This window comes from Pongo pygmaeus, chromosome 3 (assembly GCF_028885625.2).
Source record: "Pongo pygmaeus isolate AG05252 chromosome 3, NHGRI_mPonPyg2-v2.0_pri, whole genome shotgun sequence".
Classification (NCBI taxonomy): Eukaryota; Metazoa; Chordata; class Mammalia; order Primates; family Hominidae; genus Pongo; species Pongo pygmaeus.
Window position 1 is genome coordinate 41,406,107 of NC_072376.2, and position 20,893 is coordinate 41,426,999.

Consider the following 20,893-nt stretch of genomic DNA (forward strand, 5'->3'; position numbering starts at 1 on the left):
TTGTCAGTTAGATACTTAGTTTATTAATATTAACATTTCCTTCCTTTCTGAAGTAGACATTTAAGCCATGATAACACATCCCACAGTTTTGATATATAATATTTTTATTATTTGTAATTCTAAATGTATTCTTATTTCTATTGTGATTCTTCTATACTTTTTAGTTGTTAACGTATCATTTTAAATTTACAGAGAGATGGAATTTTTGTTTGTCTTTTTGCATTTAATGTATTTCACAAAATGTGGTCTGTATTGATTCAGTCTTGAAATTTGTTGAGTGTAACATTTTGGTTTAGCAGTTGGTCAATTTTTCTGAATGGTTTTCCTGTGCTTGAAAATAACGTGTATTTTTAATTGCTGGTGTGGTGTTTATACACATCAATTCTTATTTTTAGTTGTTCAGTACAGATCTTTGTCCTGTTTTAAAAATTCATTATTACCAAGGGAGATGTTGGAGTATCACACTCTGATAGTAGATTCGATGGTCTTTTTTTATGGTTCTGTAAATTTTTGTTTTTTATAATTTGAGGCTGTCATTAGATACATACATATTTAGAATTATTACATAACACTGATGAATTATACCCTCTATCATTGTGCAGCTACTGTTTTTCTTTAGTGAGCTCTCCACTACATTTCTTTTGGTTACTATTTTCCCATCCTTTGATTTTAACTTAATTTTGTCATAATATGATCATCTCTGTCTTTTAACTGGAAGTTTAGGCAGTTTACATTTACTGTAATCACTGATATAGTTAAACATATTTCTACCATTTTATCATGTTTCCTTGTCCTGTTTTCTTAAATTCCTTTTTTGCCTTTAATTTTTTTTCTCATTCCATCATCCTTTCTCCTCTATTCTCTTTCTCTTATTTGAAAGTTTTAGACCTGTGTCTGTACTTCAAAGCCTAAAGTTAATTGATAAATTTACTTTCCTTCTGAAAAACACAAAAGCTTTAGAGTGCTTTAATTCTGATCACCTCCTCCAACTTATGTGCTATTTGTTGGCTAATATTTTCTGTCTATTCTGCTCTTTCTCTGCTATAAAGTATACATTGTTGCTTGCTTAGATTTATTCAGAATCTTTGTTAGCCACCTTTTCTTATGTCTGATCTTCCTGTCTGATGCGCATCCTATAGAAGTTCATTTAGGTGAGGATCTTTTATGGGAAAGGCACATTTAAGATGTTACTTGATTGTTTTTTGGCTTCCACTAATTGTTGAGAAGTCAGATATTATGCCTTTGTTTGTATATTTTTTCTATTTGACAGCATTTTAAAATTTGATTAACTTTAATTTGAAAGTCTTTTTCTTCGGCATAAATGGCAGTTTTATTATGAAATAACTAGGTATGTATTTCTTTGTATTTATTCTACTTGAGATTTGTTGGGCTTCCTGGATCTGAGGATTGATATTTTTCTACAATTGTGGAATTCTACAGTTCTCTTATTATCCCTTCATATATTACATCTTCCCATTTCTGTATTATCTCCTTCTGGAACTTCAATTAGAAATACGTTACATCGGCCGGGCATGGTGCCTCACGCCTGTAATCCCAGCACTTTGGGAGGCCGAGGTGGGTGGATCACGAGGTCAGGAGATTGAGACCATCCTGGCTAACATGGTGAAACCCCATCTCTACTAAAAATACAAAAAATTAGCCGGGTGTGGTGGCGGGCACCTGTAGTCCCAGCTACTCGGGAGGCTGAGGCAAGAGAAGGGCATGAACCCGGGAGGCAGAGCTTGCAGTGAGCCGAGATAGTGCCACTGCACTCCAGCCTGGGCGACAGAGCCAGACTCCGCCTCAAAAAAAAAGAGAAATATGTTACATCATCTTATGTTTTTCATGTCTCTAAACCTCTCTATCATATTTTCTATTTCTTTACCTTTCTGGCCTGCATTCTGTATTATTTCTTCAGGTCTACCAGGATCACTAATTTCCTCTTTAGTTGCCTCTAATATGCTGGTTGATTATGTGTGTTGGGTTTTTAACTTAAATGATTATATTTTTCTTTTTTTTTGAGACCAAGTCTCATTCTGTTGCCCAGGCTGGAGTGCAGTGGTGTGATCATGGTTCACTGCAGCCTTGACCTCCTGGGCTCGACCTACCTCAGCCCCGTAAGTAGCTGAGAAAACAGGTGTGTGCTGCCATGCCCAGCTAATTTATTTTTATATTTTGTAGAGACAAGGTCTCCCTGTGTTGCCCAGGCTGGTCTTGAACTCCTGGGCTCAAGCAGTCCTCCTGCCTCAGCCTTCCAAAAACTGGCCATATTTTTCATTTCTAGAAATTGTTTTTTTACCTTGCTTGGTTGGTCTTTAATTCCTTGGTTGTATTTTCAGACTTAACTTTTATTACATTAGATACATTAAACATAGCTATTTTATATTTTTAACAGAAAATTCTGCTATATGAAATCTTTTTGTTTCTCACTATATGAGGCTTTTCTTCCCTTTTTTGCTCTTATTCATGATGTCATACCTGTGTTTTATAACTGTGAGTTGTTCATTTTCCATGATGTTTTTGTATCTTGAAAGTATTTGATGTTTATCTGGACTGAAAATGACTTTCTGCCTGGAAGGGTTTGTTTTTGCTTTTGTGTGCTACTCTCCAGTAGCATTATTGGGACCACATTAAATTCAGTTCTCTGCTTTAGATTTACATTGTGAATTCAGACTGTAACTTGTGTTAGGGTTCACTTGTCTGTAGGATTTTCAGAGGAGTATTTATTTCTTCACCAAAATACAGATAGGCCAGTTTACTTGCTGTTCCCTTCTATGTGTATTATTTATTTCTAGTTCATAGTGATCCCATGGCTGTGGCTTTTTACCTCAGTGTCCCCTGTTAGACTCCTTATCTTGGGCAGAACCTAGTCTTATTCTCTGGTCTTCCATGCCCCTTGTAGCTCTGGAGGTAGAAATAAACTCAAAGAATCCAAGCTTCAGTAGAAATCGGGGGAAAGCTGGCTTTGATGTGTTCATTTATTCTGTAGAGGTTCTGCTTTCACTTCATTTTTGCCCTTTTCATATCATTTTTTGCTAGACTGACAATACATTTAAAAAATTTTTGCTTGGGCTACAATAAAAGGAAGCATTAAAGGAAGTCCTTTATTCATTTATTCATTAATTTACTCAAGAAGTATTTATTGAGCATTTTTTATATGGCAGCAAATGAGAATGACTCAGAGTTGATTACTAAAGCAGAAAATTAAGCAAACAAATATTGTATTGTAACATTTAGCCCTGTATTCATGTGTTCTGCATCTGTGGATTCAACCAAACAAGGATTAAAAGATTTTGGGGGAAAATGGATGGCTGCATCTGTACTGAACATATACAGACATTTTTCTTGTCATTATTTCCTAAACAATACAGTGTAACAACGATTTACTTAGCATTTGCATTGAATTAGGTATTATAAGTAATCTAGAGATGATTTAAAGTACATGGGAGGATGTGCATAGGTTATATGCAAATACTGCACCATTTTATAAGGTGGACTTGAGCATCCATGGATTTTGGTATCTACAGGGAGGTCCCGGAACCAATCCCCAACAAATACTGAGGGATAACCATACTGTGATAGGGGAAATTCATTGTGCTGCAGGGGCACATAGGAGAGGCACTTAACTGAGTCTTGAGTGGTTAGCAAAGATTTCCATAAGGAAATGATACCTACTTGGAGACATGAAAGAAAAGTAGGTATTGGGCAGGTGTGGTGGCTCACACCTGAAATTCTAGCACTTTGGGAGGCCAAGATGGGTGGATCACTTGAGCCCAGGAGTTCGCGACCAGCCTGAGCAAGGTGGTGAAACTCTGTCTCTACAAAAAAGATACAAAAATCAGCTGGGCATAGTGGTGTGCACCTATAGTCCCAGCTACTCAAGAGGTTGAGGTAGGAGGGTCACATTAGCCTGAGAAGTCAAGGTTGCAGTGAGCCATGGTAGTGCCACTGCAGTCTAGCCTGGGCAACAGAGTGAGACCGTGTCTCAAAAAAAAAAAAAGTAGGTATTGATATGTGGTGAATGGTGGAAAAAGGAGGTAAAATTCCTGCAATAGTGAATAGAGGATTTGGTGGTGGGGTTGGTAGTGTTGAAAGTACAAGAGACGGTGATCCAGCTTGCATATTCCTTTTAATTTTTTTCTACTGTTCTCTTGCTTGCTCATTATGTTTCAGCCAAAGCAGTCTCCCTTTTTCTCAGCCATGTTCTGAGAAAATGGCAAGAGTTAAGCAGTAGTCAGATCGGGGTCTTGTTTGGGAGTTTGGACTTGTTTTGTAGGTAGTGGGAATAACAGAGTATTATTGATACAAGTAGCGGAGGTACTTGATTAGATTTAAGGTTTTAGAAAGATAACTAGTTGCGAAATGTCAAACATATTGCAAAGGAGGGAGATTGAAAGTAGTAATACAAATGAAGGTCTGGAGTAGGGTAATGATAATGCTTTTTTTTAAAGGAGTAGATGACCTTAAGAGATCTAGGAGCTGAATAATTAGGACTTAGTAATTGAATTTGAGGGATGAAGAAGAGGGTCAAGCCAAGGGCAATGCTTGGTTACTGTCTAGATGATTTCATTGATTTCTAAAATTAGGAGTACCAGAGCTGGAGGATATTTTAATGAGATGATGGCTTGGTTTGGACATCCGAATTATAGGTACCTATGGAAGGTCTTAACAGATGATGCAGTGACCAATAGGCAGTTGGTTATCCAGTGAATCTACTAGTCACTGCATCATCTGTTAAAATGTCACACATCAGGTCGGGTGCGGTGGCTCATGCCTGTAATCTCAGCACTTTGGGAGGCCGAGGCGGGCTGATCATGAGGTCATGAGATCAAGACCATCCTGGCTAACCCGGTGAAACCGCATCTCTACTAAAAATACAAAAAATTAGCCGGGCATGGTGGCACGCACCTGTAGTCCCAGCTACTCGGGAGGCTGAGGCAGGAGAGTCGCTTGAACCCAGGAGGGAGAGGTTGCAGTGAGCTGAGATCGCGCCACTGCACTCCAGCCTGGGCGACAGAGCAAGACTCCATCTCAAAAAAAAAAAAAAAGATGTCACACATCTTAACTACTATCCTACTTCAAGACATCATTATCTCTTGTCTGATTTACTGTGGTAGTATTCTCCTTGGGATCTCTGCTTCCATTCTTGTCCTTCTGTAGTTCATTTTTCATATAACAAGTGTGGTCTTTTTAAAAACAGATCATGTCACTTTTTTAATTAAAACTCTCCATTGGCTCTAGTTACCCACAGAACAAAGCCAAGACTGCTAGAATAAAATTAAAATTTACTATTCTGACTCTCTAAGTTCTCTCTAGCTGATCTGGCTTCCATATTCCTCTTTATTTTCTTCTGCTACTCTCTTGCTTGTTCATTATGCTTCAGCCAAAGCACTCTCCTTTTGGTTCTGAGAAAATGGCAAGCTTGTTGTTATAGGGCCTTTGCTTTAGTTGCGTTCTCTTTCCAAGGTGCCCTGCTTCACATGGCTCAACCTCTTCTGGTCATTCATATCTCAGTTTAAATGTCAGCTCTGCATAGAGACATTTTAAAATCACTCAACCTAAGGTAGCCACCCAGTAAGTCTTTAATACTACTCTAATTTAATTTTTGGCCTAGGTAGCACTTACTCCTGATTGATGTTTTCAGTATTTTATTTCCTCATCACCTACATGTTTGCAAGCTCCATGACAGCATGAACCTCAGTGTCTTGCTGATAGCAGGGACATAATAAATATTTATAAGTGAGTGAATGCTTAGAGTTCTAACCTGGAACTAAAGATTTAGGAGTTTTTACCTATACATAGATGGTAACTGAAGCCATGGGTCTGTTTGAGACAGTGCAGGGAGAGTGTTTAGAGTGAGGAGAGATCTTCTAGTACAAAATCCCCCACATGGGTGAGGGACAGGTAGAAGAGGAGCCTGCAAAGAAGACTTGAGAAGGAGTGGCTGGAGAAAATCCAGACTATCTGGTGTCAGGAGAGACAGTGTTGGAAGAATAATAAACATTTCAGGACCATTTTTCCTTTAGTCAGATGTCTTTCACAGGGGAAGATTTTACAGATTCCTTGAGAAACCTGTATACATTTAATGGTTCTTTTTTTCATTCTTTTTCCTAAGCCTCATCCTCCCTTTGGGTTTACCTGTGCAATTTCTTCTCTTTCTTTTGTGGTGATGGAGAACTGCTGGGGTAAATATTGATTGAGAGTTTGATTTTGTGCAATGAAAGAATGCAGAGTGTAATGAGTCCCTAAGTTCCAGAAATAAGCATGTTTATTAGAACATAGTTAAGGGAAAAGAAATAGTGATGAAATAATATAATTAAGGGTAAAATATGTTATAATGCTCTGCAGAGGTGAACACAGACTCAGGGGAAAATATTTAATACGGTTCCACCATTCAGAATCTTTCAAATTGAAATCCATGATTAAGTTTCTTTTTTCTCTGCTGACTGGAATAAAAAGGTTAGTTTATTTTCTTATATTAGAAGTATATTGTTTATTGACAGTTTTATTTTGGGCTCAATTTTTCAGTACTTGCTTAGGCCACATTAGACCTTGTTAGCCATCAGATAGAGTGCAAGTAATTGCTTGATTGAAAGAAATTTGTATATTTAAGGATTTGAGATTGAGTTTTGAATAATTCAAATCCCATGATAAAGTCAGGAACAGCTCATTAAGAAGCAGAGACTTGCTAAGGAATCCTTAAGTTTTTAAGGAGCATTCAGATGTGTTAAATTTTAGTAAAATTAGTTTTAATTTTGCTAATGACAGCAGATGTGTGGCAAACAGCCAGGGTTTGAGCTTAAAACAAATGTCTGGAGATATTCATGGATAGAATGTTTGGTTACTGATTGAAATCATAAAGATTCTACTCCAGTGATGCAGTGTGAGTTTATTAAGTTGGTGCTATGTAAAATAAGTATTCATACATGTGTTTAAGCCATTTACTAGCATTCTTGTTTGTGCTGTATAACACTATATATTTAGTAACATCTAGACAGTTTGTAGTGAGAAGAATATCCAGAAATATACAGCTTAAAGCAACTCATTTTATATGATTAAGTTCAATAACTTTGAGCATTGTAGAAACTAGGGTTGTTTCTGAAACTTTTGACAGTAGATATCAGTTGTTTGGACATTAGGTAAGTTTTGAAAATATATTATTCCACCTTTTTCCCTTCACTCTTCTCTGCCCTGCTCTCTGTTTCCCAAAGCTAAATTGTAAGAAATGGATATGTAGGTTCTATAGATAAAGATACTTTAGAATTTGCTTGCTGTGTAGTGAGACAAAAATAAAATCATAATAATTAAATTTTTTAAGGTCAAATGTAGTTACTAAATAGAAGTGTTTTTAAGCTTATCTTCAATTTACCAGTATGACATCGTAACCTACTTAGGATTTGGCAAACACTTAAAGCCTTTTTAGATTTTCTGTACATGCCTTAGATATCAAAACATAGTGTGTTTTGGTCAAGTGCAGTGGCTCACACCTGTAATCTAGCACTTTGGGAGGCCAAGGTGAAGGATCCCTTGAGGTCAAGAGTTTGAGACCAGCCTAGGTAACATGGGGAGACCCTGTCTCTACAAAAAATAAAAGAATTATCCAGGTGTGGTGGCATGTGCTTGTAGTCCCAGCTACTCAGGAGACCGAGACGGGAGGATCACTTGAGCCCAACAGGTTGAGGCTGCAGTGAGCCCTGATTGTGCCACTACACTCCAGCCTGGGCAACACAGCAAGATCCTGTCTCAAAAAAAAATAAAATAAAATAAACACACACACAGTATTTAGTCATTTTCCCAGTGGTTTTCACTGAAAAACAATTGCCAAGAAATATACTAAAAATTACCTGTAAAATATTTTGCTTTTATTTCAAATAGGGCTTTGCTTTTGTTAGTGCTGAATATATTGGCATTTAATTGCTTCGTACAAGCCTTGAAAGAGGTAACTCAATGGATAGGCAGAACTTCTGATCACAGTGGTATTGTGAATACATACTTTGAGGCACCTGTTCTACTAACCACTCATTGGAATAATAGATAAAGTATAAAAAGAGAAAATTGAAGACATAGTTGGACTAAAAAAAGACATGTTATATCAAAGAAATGGAACAGAAGCATCTGGACTCTGGGTCTGTAATCTGGGAATGGCAGCTAGGAGTTTGGCTTGTTTGGAGTAATATGCTACATGTGCTATTTGAATAGCAAGGTACTGGAGTCAGACTCACTATTTGAACTTATCCACCCACCCCATAGAAGGAGGCTGAAAATAGCTAATTCCAGTTGCTACCTGAGGCTGTGTCTTACAGGAAGCTGTAGGCCTAGGGAGGCAAGGAAAAGACCAGTGTACTAGTCCATTTTCATGCTGTTATGAGGAAATACCTGAGCCTGGGTAGTTTATGAAGAAAATAGGTTTAATTGACTCACAGTTCCACATGACTGGGGAGGCCTCAGGAAACTTAAAATCATGGCAGAAGGCACCTCTTCAGAGGGTGGCAGGAGAGAGAATAAGTGCAAACAGGGGAAATGCAAGACACTTATAAAACCATGAGATCTGGTGAGATTCACTCACTGTCATGAGAACAGCATGGGGGAAACTGCTGCATGATCTGATTACCTCCTTCTGGTCCTGCCCTTGACACATGGGGATTATGGGGATTATAATTCAAGGTGAGATTTGGATGGGGACACAGAGCCAAACCATATCAACCAGGAACTGAAACTTGCTGTTTCCTGGCTTAGAGACTGGATTGAAAGGGAAGGAATTTCAAACTGGCAATATGAGATCAAACTAGCAATATGAGTTTTGCATAGAGGTATTAGATTGAACTCTGAGCACAAGAATGTGAAGAGGAGAATGAAAGGATATACCCTATTCAGGGTAAGATGGTGAACTCTAAAATTTCAAAATACGTGAAGAATCCTAATGCTACGAAAGCCAACAGAATCAACAAATGTGAATTAATTCCAGTTGAAGCTAAAATAACAGCTTCAATTGCTTTAAAATAAGTTTAGTGTTCTCAAAAGGTTAAATGAAGGACTCATATTCATTAAAAATGACAGGGAGTTTTGAAACACAAACTTACAGAAATAAAACCAGAGCAAATAATTAGGAAAAGGAGACAATTAGAAATCTTAGAAATGAAAGTGTAGCCACTAAAGTAAAAATGTAGTAGACTAAATAGTCATCATCAGTAGGAGAGTTAGTAAATTCAGATTCAGTCTGAAGGCACATAGGAAGGCAAAAAGATTTTCCAAAAATTGAAAGCATGTAAGAACATGCAGCTCTAGCCTACATTTAATAGGTAGAGAAATGGTGAGGAATCAATATATAAAGAGAGATGAGAATTTTTCAGAATTTTAGAAAAACAGGAATTCTCAGATCAGAAATATGTTTTGAGTACCAAGCAGGATAAATAAAAAGAAATCTACCCCTGACACTTTGTAGAGAAACCACAGATTTAAAAACTAAAACACGAAACAACCCAACTTAAAAGCTGACAAAGAGAAAAATCAGAATACTGTCAGCCTAATTGTTGTTCTACTGAAGTAGACTTTTTACCTGCAAAAATATGCAGAAAGCAAAGATGGGGGAGCGATTTGGAGTAATATCCAGGAAAGAGTAAGAGGAAAAATAAATGCTACTCTAGAATTCCATAGTAATCTAGATAATCATTGTAGATTATCTAGGTAATCTAGGTAATAGAAGGTAAAAATAGGAATGTTATCATACATATAAAGATGAATGTCATTTTTAAAAAAACTTATTTTCTAAAATTTTGGGAGGTACATAGTAGGTGTATATATGGAGTACATGAGATGTTTTGATACAGGCATGCAATGTGAAATAAGCGCATGATGGAGAATGGGGTATCCATCCCCTCAAGCATTTATCCTTTGATTTATAAACCAATTACATTCTGTAAGTTATTTTAAAATATACAATTAAGTTATTACTGACTATAGTCACCCTATTGTGCTATCAAATAGTAGGTCTTACTCTATTTTTTTAATCCATTAACCGTCTTCATCTCTCAAAGATGAGAGTCATTTTACTAATCAACCCCTCCACATTAAAAAACAAACAAACAAAAAAACCTATTAAAGCACGTACTTCTGCAAGATGCAGAAGAAACCTGGAGTTACAGAAGGGATGAAATATCCAAGAGACAACGAAGAACAAGAAATGGATAAAATGCCCTGGTAAAACTGACTATTGATAATAAAGCAGTAAACTTTCTTTTAATATTAAGTGCTAAAACTATAATCAACCAGGCTCAGTGGCTGAGGCCTGATACTATAACCAGGCTCAGTGACTCAGACCTGTACTCTGAGCACTTTGAGAAGCTGAGGTGGGAGGATCCCTTGAGCCCAGGAGTTTGAGACCAGTCTGGGCAACATAGTGAGACCTCATCTCTACAGAAAATTTAAAAATTAACTTTGGTGTGATAGTGTTCACCTCTGGTCCCAGCTACTAGAGAAGCTAAGGTGGGATCACTTGAGCCCAGGAATTGGAGGTGGCAGTGAGCTATGATCTCACCACTGCACTACAGCCTGGGTGACATCGCAAGATTCTGACTCTTAAAAAAAAAATAATAATAATATGATGGAAGACATTTAGATTACTATGAAATTCTAAAGTAACATTTATTTTTCCTCTTACTCTTTCCCACATATTACTGCAAATCACCCCCTACCCACCTTTGCTTTCTGGGCAACAAGAAAAAAACTGTGGAGGAATATTACCAGACTTCAGATTATTCTACAGGGCTTTAATAATCTAAACAGCATAGGTTTAGGTTACTAAACCTAAATCCTTTATGCTGTTTTCCTGGCATAAAGACAGACACATAGACCAATGGAACAGAATACAGAGCCCATAAGTGAATCCATAGATAAACAGTGAGCTCATTTTCAACAGATGTGCCAAAAACATACATTGGGGAAAGGACTGTCTGTTCAGTAAATGATGCTGGGGAAAACTGGATATCCATATGCAGAAACTAGACCCCTACTCTCGCCATATACAAAAATCAAATCAAAATGGAGTAAAGACTGAAATCTAAGACCTCAAATGATGAAACTGTTTAAAGAAAACATTGGGGAAACTCTCCAGGACATTGGACTGGGCAAAGATTTCTTGAGTTAGATCCCACAAGCATAGGCAACCAGAGCAAAAATGGACAAATGGGATCACATCAAGTTAAAAGGCTTCTGGACAGCAAAGGAAACAGTCAACAAAATGAAGAGACAACCCACAAAATGGGAGAAAATATTTGCAAACTATCGATCTCACCAGAATATATAAGGAGCTTAAATAACTCTATGGGGAAAAAATCTAATAATCTGATTAAAATGTGGGCAAAAGATCTCAAGAGACGTTTTCAAAAGAAGACATGCAAGTGGCAAAAAGGTGTATGAAAAAGTGCTTAACATCATTGATCATCAGAGAAGTACAAATCAAAACTATAATGAGGTATCATCTCACTCCAGTTCAAAAGGCTTTTATCCAAAACACAGGCAATAACAAATGCTAGTGAAGATGTGGAGAAAAGGGAATCCTTGTACATTGTTGGTAGGAATGTAAATTAGTACAGCTACTATGAAGAACAATTTGGAGGACCCTCAAAAAACCAAAAATAGAACTACCAGCAATCCCACTGCTAGGTATATTCCCAAAAGAAAGGAAAACATACAAAAAATTAGCTGGGTGTGGTGGCATGCGCCTGTAGTCCCAGCTACTCAGGAGGCTGAGGCAGGAGAATCGCTTGAACCCAGGAGGCGGAGGTTGCAGTGAGCTGAGATCATGCCGCTGCACTCCAGCCTGGCGACAGAGTGAGACTCTGTCTCAAAAAAAAAAAAAAAAAAATGGAAATTGGTATATCAGAAGAGCTATCTGCATTCCCATGTTTATTGCAGCACTGTTCACAGTAGCCAAGATTTGGAAGCAAGCTAAGTGTCCATCAGCAAATGAATGGATAAAGAAAATATGGTCTATATATACAATGGAGTATTATTTAAGCATAAAAAAGAATGAGATCCTGTCATTTGCAGCAATATGGATGGAACTGGAAGTTGTTACGTTAAGTGAAATAAGGCAGGCACAGAAAGAAAAACGGCACGTTCTCACTTATTTGTGGAGCTAAAATTAAAACAAGTAAATTCATGGAGAGAGAGAGTAGAATGATGGTTACTAGGGGCTGGGAAGAATAGTGGGAGGTGGAGAGTGAGGATGGTTAATGAGTACAAAACGGCAGTTAGATAGAATGAATAAGATCTAGTATTTGATAGCACAACAGGGTGACTACAGTCAGCGATAATTTATTGTACATTTAAAAATAACTAAAATAGTATAATTGGGTTGTTTATAATACAAACGATAAATATTTGAGATGATCGATGCTCCATTTACCCTGATATGATTATTGCACTTTGTATGCCTGTTTCAGAATACCTCATGTACCCCATAAATGTATAAACCTACTGTGTACCCATAAAAAATTAAAATATAAAAGCAAATTTAAACAAAAACCCAAAAAATTAATAATAAAAAGTTTTTTTTTTAAATAATGTTAAACAATAGAAATATAGTCTTATAAATTCCAAATAGCAATTGGGGGATTGGATGGGAGGAGAATATAGAAAACTTTTTCAATCTAAGAGATGGAGATGGCAGGAAAAGCGAAATAAAAATAAAAGCAAAGAAAACAAGATGGTAAACTGAAAACAATAAGATGGCAGAAGTACAAATGTACCACAGTTAAGTAGTCAGACTTAGTGGTATTCCATATCATTTAAATGAACTCATAATCTAAATATGTGGAATTAGTTAATTTCTGTTTCATTCCATGTTTTCAGAGACTTATATTCTGAATCCCCTACTACCTCATCTGCTCAAGGACTTTGCTTTTGGGATTATCCTATTAGCCTACTTTATATTTTCTTTGTGGCTATTGCATCATTCCCATCTCTATGTAAAATGCAGTCAACCTTTCCTTGATTCATTCTCTTCAGCCCTGCTGAGAGTCCAAATACCGCTTCCATTTAATCTCCTATTTTCTCCTCAACTACTGTGTCCATTCCCATTCTTGTCCAGAAACCGCTGTTTTCAGGAGGTTCCAGTGATCTTCATGTTGGTAATCCAGTATCTACTCTTTTTTTACCACCTAGAAAATTACACAAATACCTACACATAAAATTAAATATTGTTTTAAACACAGGCAATACAGGAAAGTGGTTAAGAGTATAGAGTAATCAAAATAATTGTGCCTCCATGTTTAAAATACTAGCTGCGTGACTTTGGGAGAATTTACAAAATCTTTCTATGCCCCAGTTTCCTCATAATAAGGAAAACTGGCTCTGTGACTTTGGGGGAAGTTGTAATAATCTCTGTGCCTCAGTTTCCTCATAAGATGAAGATAATAGTATTTTCCTCAGAGCAATTCGGTGACAATTAAATGAAATAATTTGTAAAGTGCATAGGACAGTACATGGCACATGTTAAATGCTTAGTAAATGTAGCCATTCTTCATAAACTCTGAAATGTTATTGAATGAGGATATAAATATAATGGAAAATGTTTTAAGGGTGAGATTTTTACAATATATTTGATACATACAAAAGGATATTATAATATATATGTAAGTTAAAAAACGTAATAAAATCAAACCTTGGAATTTACTACTCAGGCTAAGAACTTCACTGTCTTGATCACATCCTCCTAATCTCCATTTGTCCTGTGTATCCATGTGAAAAAAAAGAGGAAATAGCTTTATACATTTGTATATAGCGCTGATTGTTTACTTTTGCTTGTTTGTGAACTTTGTTGTGATAGCTTATTGTATGTATTCTTTTGTGATTTACTTTTTTCATTAAATTTAGTTGCTAAGATTTATCCTATTGATTGGTGTGTGTGTCTGGTTCATTAATTTTCTTGGAGACAATTATAGCACATACTGTTCAGGGATGTTGTATGAGTTAAATGAATTGATACGTGCTTAGAGTAGTACTTAGCACACAGTAAAAGCTCAAAGAAAGATGGCCATTATTATGTTGTTACTATTCACTGCTGTATGAAATGTTGTGTGAATATAACATGGTTTATCTATCTGTCTATCTATCTGTTCTCTTGCTAATGGGCATTTGGGTTGTTGCCAGTTTACAACAACAGAACAGAGTCCTGCTCTGAACACTCATGTACCTCTGTCCTTGTGCCCTCGTGCAAGAGTTTCTTGAAGCCAAATATATTGACCTAGAAGAATTGCTGGGTCATAAATTATGCTTGTGTTCAACTATAGTAGATAATGCCAACTTGTTTACCAAGGTATTGTGCCCGTTTATATTTCCACCAGCAGTGTATGCGTTTTCATTGTTCCATACCCTTGCCAACATTAGGTATTGTCATATTTTCCTTTGTCTTGATCTGATGGTTATAAAATAGCATCTTGTGATTTCATTTGGATTCTATTAATAATGGGGCAGACATTTTTTCAAATGTTTATTGGTTATTTGTATATCCTTTTCTCTGCAAGATTGTCCTTCCTATTTTTTTCTAATGGATTGTCATTTTTTTGATCTAGAGGACTTATTTAAATATTCTTGATTACTTTTGTTGATTCTATTTGTTGGAAATATCTTCTCTCAGTTTGCGGCCTTTTTTCTCTGTTTTTTTTTTTTTTATGGGATTACTTGAACAGTTTTTCTGAGTTTTAATTTGGCAGAAATTTATCCAGTTTTTCTTGTGTTGTTTATATCTTGTTTAAGAAATCTTTCTGTATCATGAAAGTATTCTGTATTGTCTACCATGAGGCATGCAAATACCTTAACATTTAAACAATTAATTAATCTACTTGTAATTGTTTTTTCTTTATGGTGGGAGGTAGATTCACATTTTTTTAATTTAATGTGTTTTTTGGTAGGTGTAGGGTTGTACAGTTGTCCCAGTCCCACTTAATAATCATTCTTTATTCATTGAATGGTATCTCTGGTACAGTTTTAAATGGAAGAACTGTGCATTCTTTTGTTCCTTAATTTAAAAATGCATTTAAGCATTCACCATTAAAGACAATGTTTGTTGTAGGTTTGTTTTACCCTTTAAAGAAATTCCTATTTGTCCTAATTTTCTAAAACGGTTTGAGATTTGCATGGATGTTGAATTGTATTAAATGCTTTTTCTTTAGCTTCTGAAATGATTGTATAGTTTCTCTTCTTTAATCTGTTAATGAGATAAATAGCTTTTGTAATGTTTAACTACTCTTACATTCTTAAGATGAATCCAACGTGGTCTATGATACATTGTCGATTTTATGCATTGCTATATTACATTGGCTAATATTAATTAAGTTTATAGATTTGTATGAAAGCAGTTGTTTAATGTAAACTTGTTTTAATAAACTTTACAGCAGAAGGTATAGGCGCAGAACTCAAAGCTCCCCTTAAGCAAGAACCTCTCCAAGTAAGAGGTAAATATATTTTATCCTTTTTTTATTATAAAGATGTTTTGAATTAAATATATAACATTGGTTTATGTAGAGCTCTTTATAGTTATATTATTCTAAGAGTATGGTTTATTTTTGCTTTTATTTAAATAGATTGACCATAAGGATTTATTCTCTTACATATAAACTAATTTTCTGTTAAATTTATTTTACATTTTTGTCACAAATTTTTTCAAAAGCCCAAAGAAAGGAATAATGGCAAATAAGAATCATCAATTGCATTATCATTTTCAGAAGAGTAAGGCAATTAAAGAACAAGAGGCCCACACTTTTCAGCTACTGCTTATTCAAATCCAGGTAGAGTTTGGCCGTTCTTGTCTGACTTTTCTTTTCTAGGAGAAATTGAAGGAATTCCTGTTTGTAGCTGTCTTCTGTGTAATAGGCTGTGGTTCCCATCTCCAAAGCAGCTGTTTCATGGAGGCAGCAACTCTATGATTAACAGCACTGTGGCTTTGGCATCAGACAAAACTGGATTAAATTTGTGGCCCCAGTGCTTACCAGCTGGCTGACCTTGGGCAATTTACTTGACGTCTCTGAGGCTTAGTTTTCTTCCCTATAATGTGGTGCTGAAAATGAGACTTCTTTTCTAGGGTAACTTTGATTAACACATGGTAGACAGTCAATTAATAATAATTAATGTTATAGCAGCCATCATTATCATTATCATCCTCATCTTCATCATTAATAAGCTGGATCAGGGTTTTTTAGCTATTTGGAAGAAATTTTTTTAAAAATTTTTTAAAAATTTAAAAGGCAGTTTAGAGACCTGAAACTCATGCAAAAAAAAAAAAATCTGTATTTCCCTATATGTTTTTTTCAGATAAGGTTTTGATTTTTTAATTGAACTTTATTTTTCAAATATTCTTATTACATAATATTTGTGCATTTAATGTAAGTATGTATTATTTTAGAAGTCTTTTTACCCACTGTAGTGATAGGTAATCTTAGGCTGAATTTGCTCTTTCAACTTGGAAGTAGAACAGAAAATTGTGAAATAATAAATATGAGAATAGAACATGAAGTGAATAGGTGACAATTTGAAATAGAACACATGAGTTTGTTATTTTGCTCTTGCACTTCAGGTATTTGCTTATTTACCTCTATCATATGACCAAAAGTCTCACCTTATAATGATTTATTAACATAGACCAATGTTCTGTAATTTTTAACTCACAGACTATAATTGATGCCAAATTAGTATTGGTATTGGTGTCGCTGGCCTTTTTATGAGCAGTTTGATACTTGACAATAGAAAAACAATTTATTAGAAGGCAATATTTAACCTATAATCTGTAATAATTTTTTTTGTAATTTTTAACTGATGAAATTATTCCGTACTTTTTTTCAGTTTTATTACATTATGTGAAATGGTCTAGTAGCTTTAAACTTTTTTGACTGTAACCCACATAAGAAATACTAATTAGCAACTAATATACATATAGATTAGTATATGTAAATGAAACAAAGGTTTTCACAAAAAAATACTTAATTGTATGTAGTAGTCTTTGATTACTTTATATTTCTACTTTGTATGAAATGCTGATTTCACCTTCACAGTTTGAAAAGCACTCAACTACTCTGTAATTTTTTTTTTTTTTTTTTTTTGGACAGAGTCTGACTTTGTAGCCCAGGCCAGTGCAGCGGCATAATCTGGCTCACTGCAACCTCTGCCTCCCAAGTTCAAGTGATTCTCATGCCTCAGCCTCCTGAGAAGCTGGGATTACAGGCACCCACCACCACACCTGGCCAATTTTTTGTATTTTTTTTTAGTAGAGACAGGGTTTCACCATGTTGGCCAGGCTGGTCTCAAACTCCTGACCTCAAGTGATCCACCTGCCTTGGCCTCCCAATACTCTGTAATTTTTTATCGAAACTTCAGTTCATTTTCATTTAGACCCTAAGCAATTTAAATTATACCAATATGATTTAGACAGACCAGTAATACCTATTCAAGGTGTTCATTAGACAAAGGTTGACATTTTGGGATCAGTTATAGATGACATATAGAGACAAAAGCTAGATGGCTACAAATGCAATTTCATCCTATTCTGCACTTGGATAATTTTTTCTCTGATGTCATTCAGTGAAAAAGATCAGTTTTCTGTGAAATTCATTAGTGAAGCCTCTTAAGTATCAGCCTATATTCATCTTCTCATGTGACTTTCAATGTGCATATTTATTATGTTTTCCTGTTTTTTGTTTAGTTAAAGCAGTCCTTAAGAAAAGGGAGTATGGATCAAAGTACACTCAGAATAATTTCATCACTGGAGTCAGGGCAATAAATGAGTTCTGCCTCAAATCCAGGTAATTTTTTTTAAAAATGTAGCCGTGTGTCATATCTAAATAATCTAAATAACTATTCCTTTCTTAGAGTGTGTTACCTGCTACCATCCATATATGGAAAATTTGCTACTGGATCCTTAAAATGAAGAAATATTTTTATTCAGTCAAAAATGTTAAAAATTGTTAGCAAACTAAACTGAATCCTGCCCCAGCATTAGCAATTCTAGTCTTTCTTAGTTTCTTAAACCCACAATGGTAAATTCTTCAAAACCTTTCCATCACACAAGAATCTTAGGAGTTAAATTGTTAAGTCATTGGTATGTGACAGAATTCTCAATAAGATTATTTGCGTATTTGTATGTTTGACTTTTTTGGTTTTTTGGCCAGCAGAGTTGAGTACTCAATTTAGTGGGTTAAATTTATGTTCATGCTCTCAACTGTGATTTCTGTTGAGTATAAATTATTTTTACTACTTTCCAATATCTGTTATTATTTTTCTCAGATTTATATTTATTGAAATTATGTTAGTCACAGATTTAAACTTTTCTCCCTCCTTTGTGTACCAATTAGAGAAATCAGATGATCTATCTATTTTTCAGTCTTCCTCACTGTCACAGCCACTTTGGTATATATCAAGAAATAGGTATTCTTATAATTTTTAACATTTGTAACTATTACATCAACAACCAATTATAATATTGATTTAGTTCTCACACAAATTTTGTGAATTAAGTGGATTAGGCATTGCTGTCTCCACTTTAATAGGCCAGGATGAACATAATATAAGATGTTAGTGATTGACCCAGCTAATTTAAGTGAGTCAGTGACAGGGAGAACTAGAATATATGTCTTTTGAAAGCTGATCCATACATTTTTACTAACATGTGATGGCTATTGATGTTTTTTAAATCTAGGTTTAATTTCTAGAACTTGATAACATTACATAGTCACAGACTTTTTATTTATAGGTTGTTTCATTGCTTTAACAAAATTTCCATAGGAAGATCCATGATTAAATATAGAATGACTATTTAGCAGTGACTTGATGAATATGTAAGCCTTTCAGAATTTAAGAGAAAGGAAAATAAATAACATGTAATTGACATATGCTCTTTATGACATCATACCTTTGAATGGATATTACCACTTAGTATTAACCTACATATAAACAAATAATGACTGTAAATTTTTAACTTAAATTCTTAAGTAGAGGGATGATATTCTAATCCATGTTCTTTCTTCTTTTCATTTTTTTTTTGTTTGTTTTTTTTTGAGACAGGGTCTCACTCTGCTGCCCAGGCTGGAGTGCAGTGGCACAATCATGGCTTACTGCAGCCTCTACCTCCCTAGGCTCCAGTGATTCTTCCACCTAAGCCTCCTGAGTAACTGGGACTACGGCTGTGCGCCACCACGCCTGGCTAATTTTTTGTATTTTTTGTAGAGACGGGGTTTTGCAGGTTGCACAGGCTAGTCTTGAACTCCTGACATCAAGTGATCCACCCACCTCAGCCTCCCAAAGTGCTGGGATTACAGGTGTGAGCTACCGCACCTTGTCTATTTTTCACTTTTTTTTTTTTTTTCTTTATCTCCCAGGCCGAAGTACAGTGGCGTGATCTTGGCTCACTGTAACCTCTGCCTCCCAGGTTCAAGTGATTCTTCTGCCTCAGCCTCCTGAGTAGCTGGGACTACAGGCAGGCACCACCACACCCAGCTAATTTTTGTATTTTTTTTTAGTAGAGATGGGGTTTCACCATGTTGACCAGGCTGGTCTCGAACTCCTGACCTCAGGTGATCCACCTGCCTCGGCCTCCCAAAGTGCTGGGAGTGAGCCACCACGCATTACCTAACTTTTCACTTTTTTTCCCCATATATTAGAGATGGCAGTGGTGCGCCCATAGCAGATAAAAATACAAGCACTGGTGAGGGAATTGAATCTGTACATATTATATTGTGGTGTCTACACTGAGCATCAAGAGTAATTTTTTTTCACTGTCTCTATTTTTTGTATACAAAATGTCATCTTTAAACTGATCTTTAAAAGCCATTCACATCTATATTCCTCTAAGATGGGGATCAGTGTTGTTGCTTTTATCTGCCCTTAGTAATCCTCTTTAAGTATATAAACTATATGCACTTTGTCTGAATAAATTCAACATGTTTCTTTCTCTAGTGATCTAGAACAACTTCGAAAAATCAGACGACGAAGTCCCCATGAAGATACTGAGTCTTTTACTGTATACTTGAGATCAGATGTGGAGGCAAAGTAAGAACATAGTTCTTTCAGAATAAAAGTTCTAGCCAAATTTTGGATTAATAAAAATACATTTTAGACAGAGTCAGAATTTTTTAAATGACTTTTTAAAAACGTTATTTTTGTATTTGCAAATTTGTTTATTTGTGAGTTACTAATATGTACTCCTTAACTAAATACATGTCATAATGTGTAAGAAAATTTGCTGTTGAATTTACTCTAATTGTTTAGATTTCATTTGGAAAAGTTCCTTAAGTCCTTTATGTTTCTCTGAAAGCACCTTAGGCTTTGTTGTAAGATTCTCATTAGAGAATTTAGATTTAAATATGATGTCAATAAAGTCATTAAAATTGTTCATTGTGGTGACCATGTGTGTATGCACAGATCTTTGGAAGTTTGGGGAAGCCCTGAAGCTCTTGCCAGAGAGAAAAAATTGCGTAAGGAAGCAGAAATAGAATACAGAGAAAGTAAGTATATTCAATTTAAAGTCAAGTTAATTGAAAAATAACTTGTAGGTGAGAACTGTATCTGTAAGAACTCTCTAGTGCTAGCATACCTGTTGGCCTAGGCTCTGTTGCTTCCAACAAATGCTAGTTTCCGTTTTGGGATTCAATTATTTCACAAAAACAGGAACTGTGTTTTTGTTTTCTCCTGTATAGCTTTTTGAAGATGGTGAGAGGAAGAGAAGCTACAGTTTATAATTTTTATAAGACATATAACTATCGAAACTTATCTGATTTAAAGATTATACTTGTTATAAAAGTGATAGAATAGGAAGTAATTGCTGTATTAGTCTGTTTTCACACTGCTATAAAGATACTACCCAAGACTAGGTAGTTCATAAACAAAGGAGATTTAACTGACTCAC

At 35.5% G+C, this 20,893-nt stretch overlaps 1 protein-coding gene across 1 annotated transcript in view; it reads left to right on the top strand.

Annotated features, from left to right (window-relative positions):
* SLC30A9 (solute carrier family 30 member 9) overlaps positions 1-20,893 on the top strand; it is a 100,259-nt gene that overhangs the window by 16,525 nt on the left and 62,841 nt on the right. Inside the window, exons 3-6 of the mRNA XM_054484393.2 lie at positions 15,396-15,455; positions 17,696-17,795; positions 19,945-20,037; positions 20,410-20,492. Coding sequence (XP_054340368.1) covers positions 15,396-15,455; positions 17,696-17,795; positions 19,945-20,037; positions 20,410-20,492 — 336 coding nt within the window. The remainder of the gene's footprint in view (positions 1-15,395; positions 15,456-17,695; positions 17,796-19,944; positions 20,038-20,409; positions 20,493-20,893) is intronic.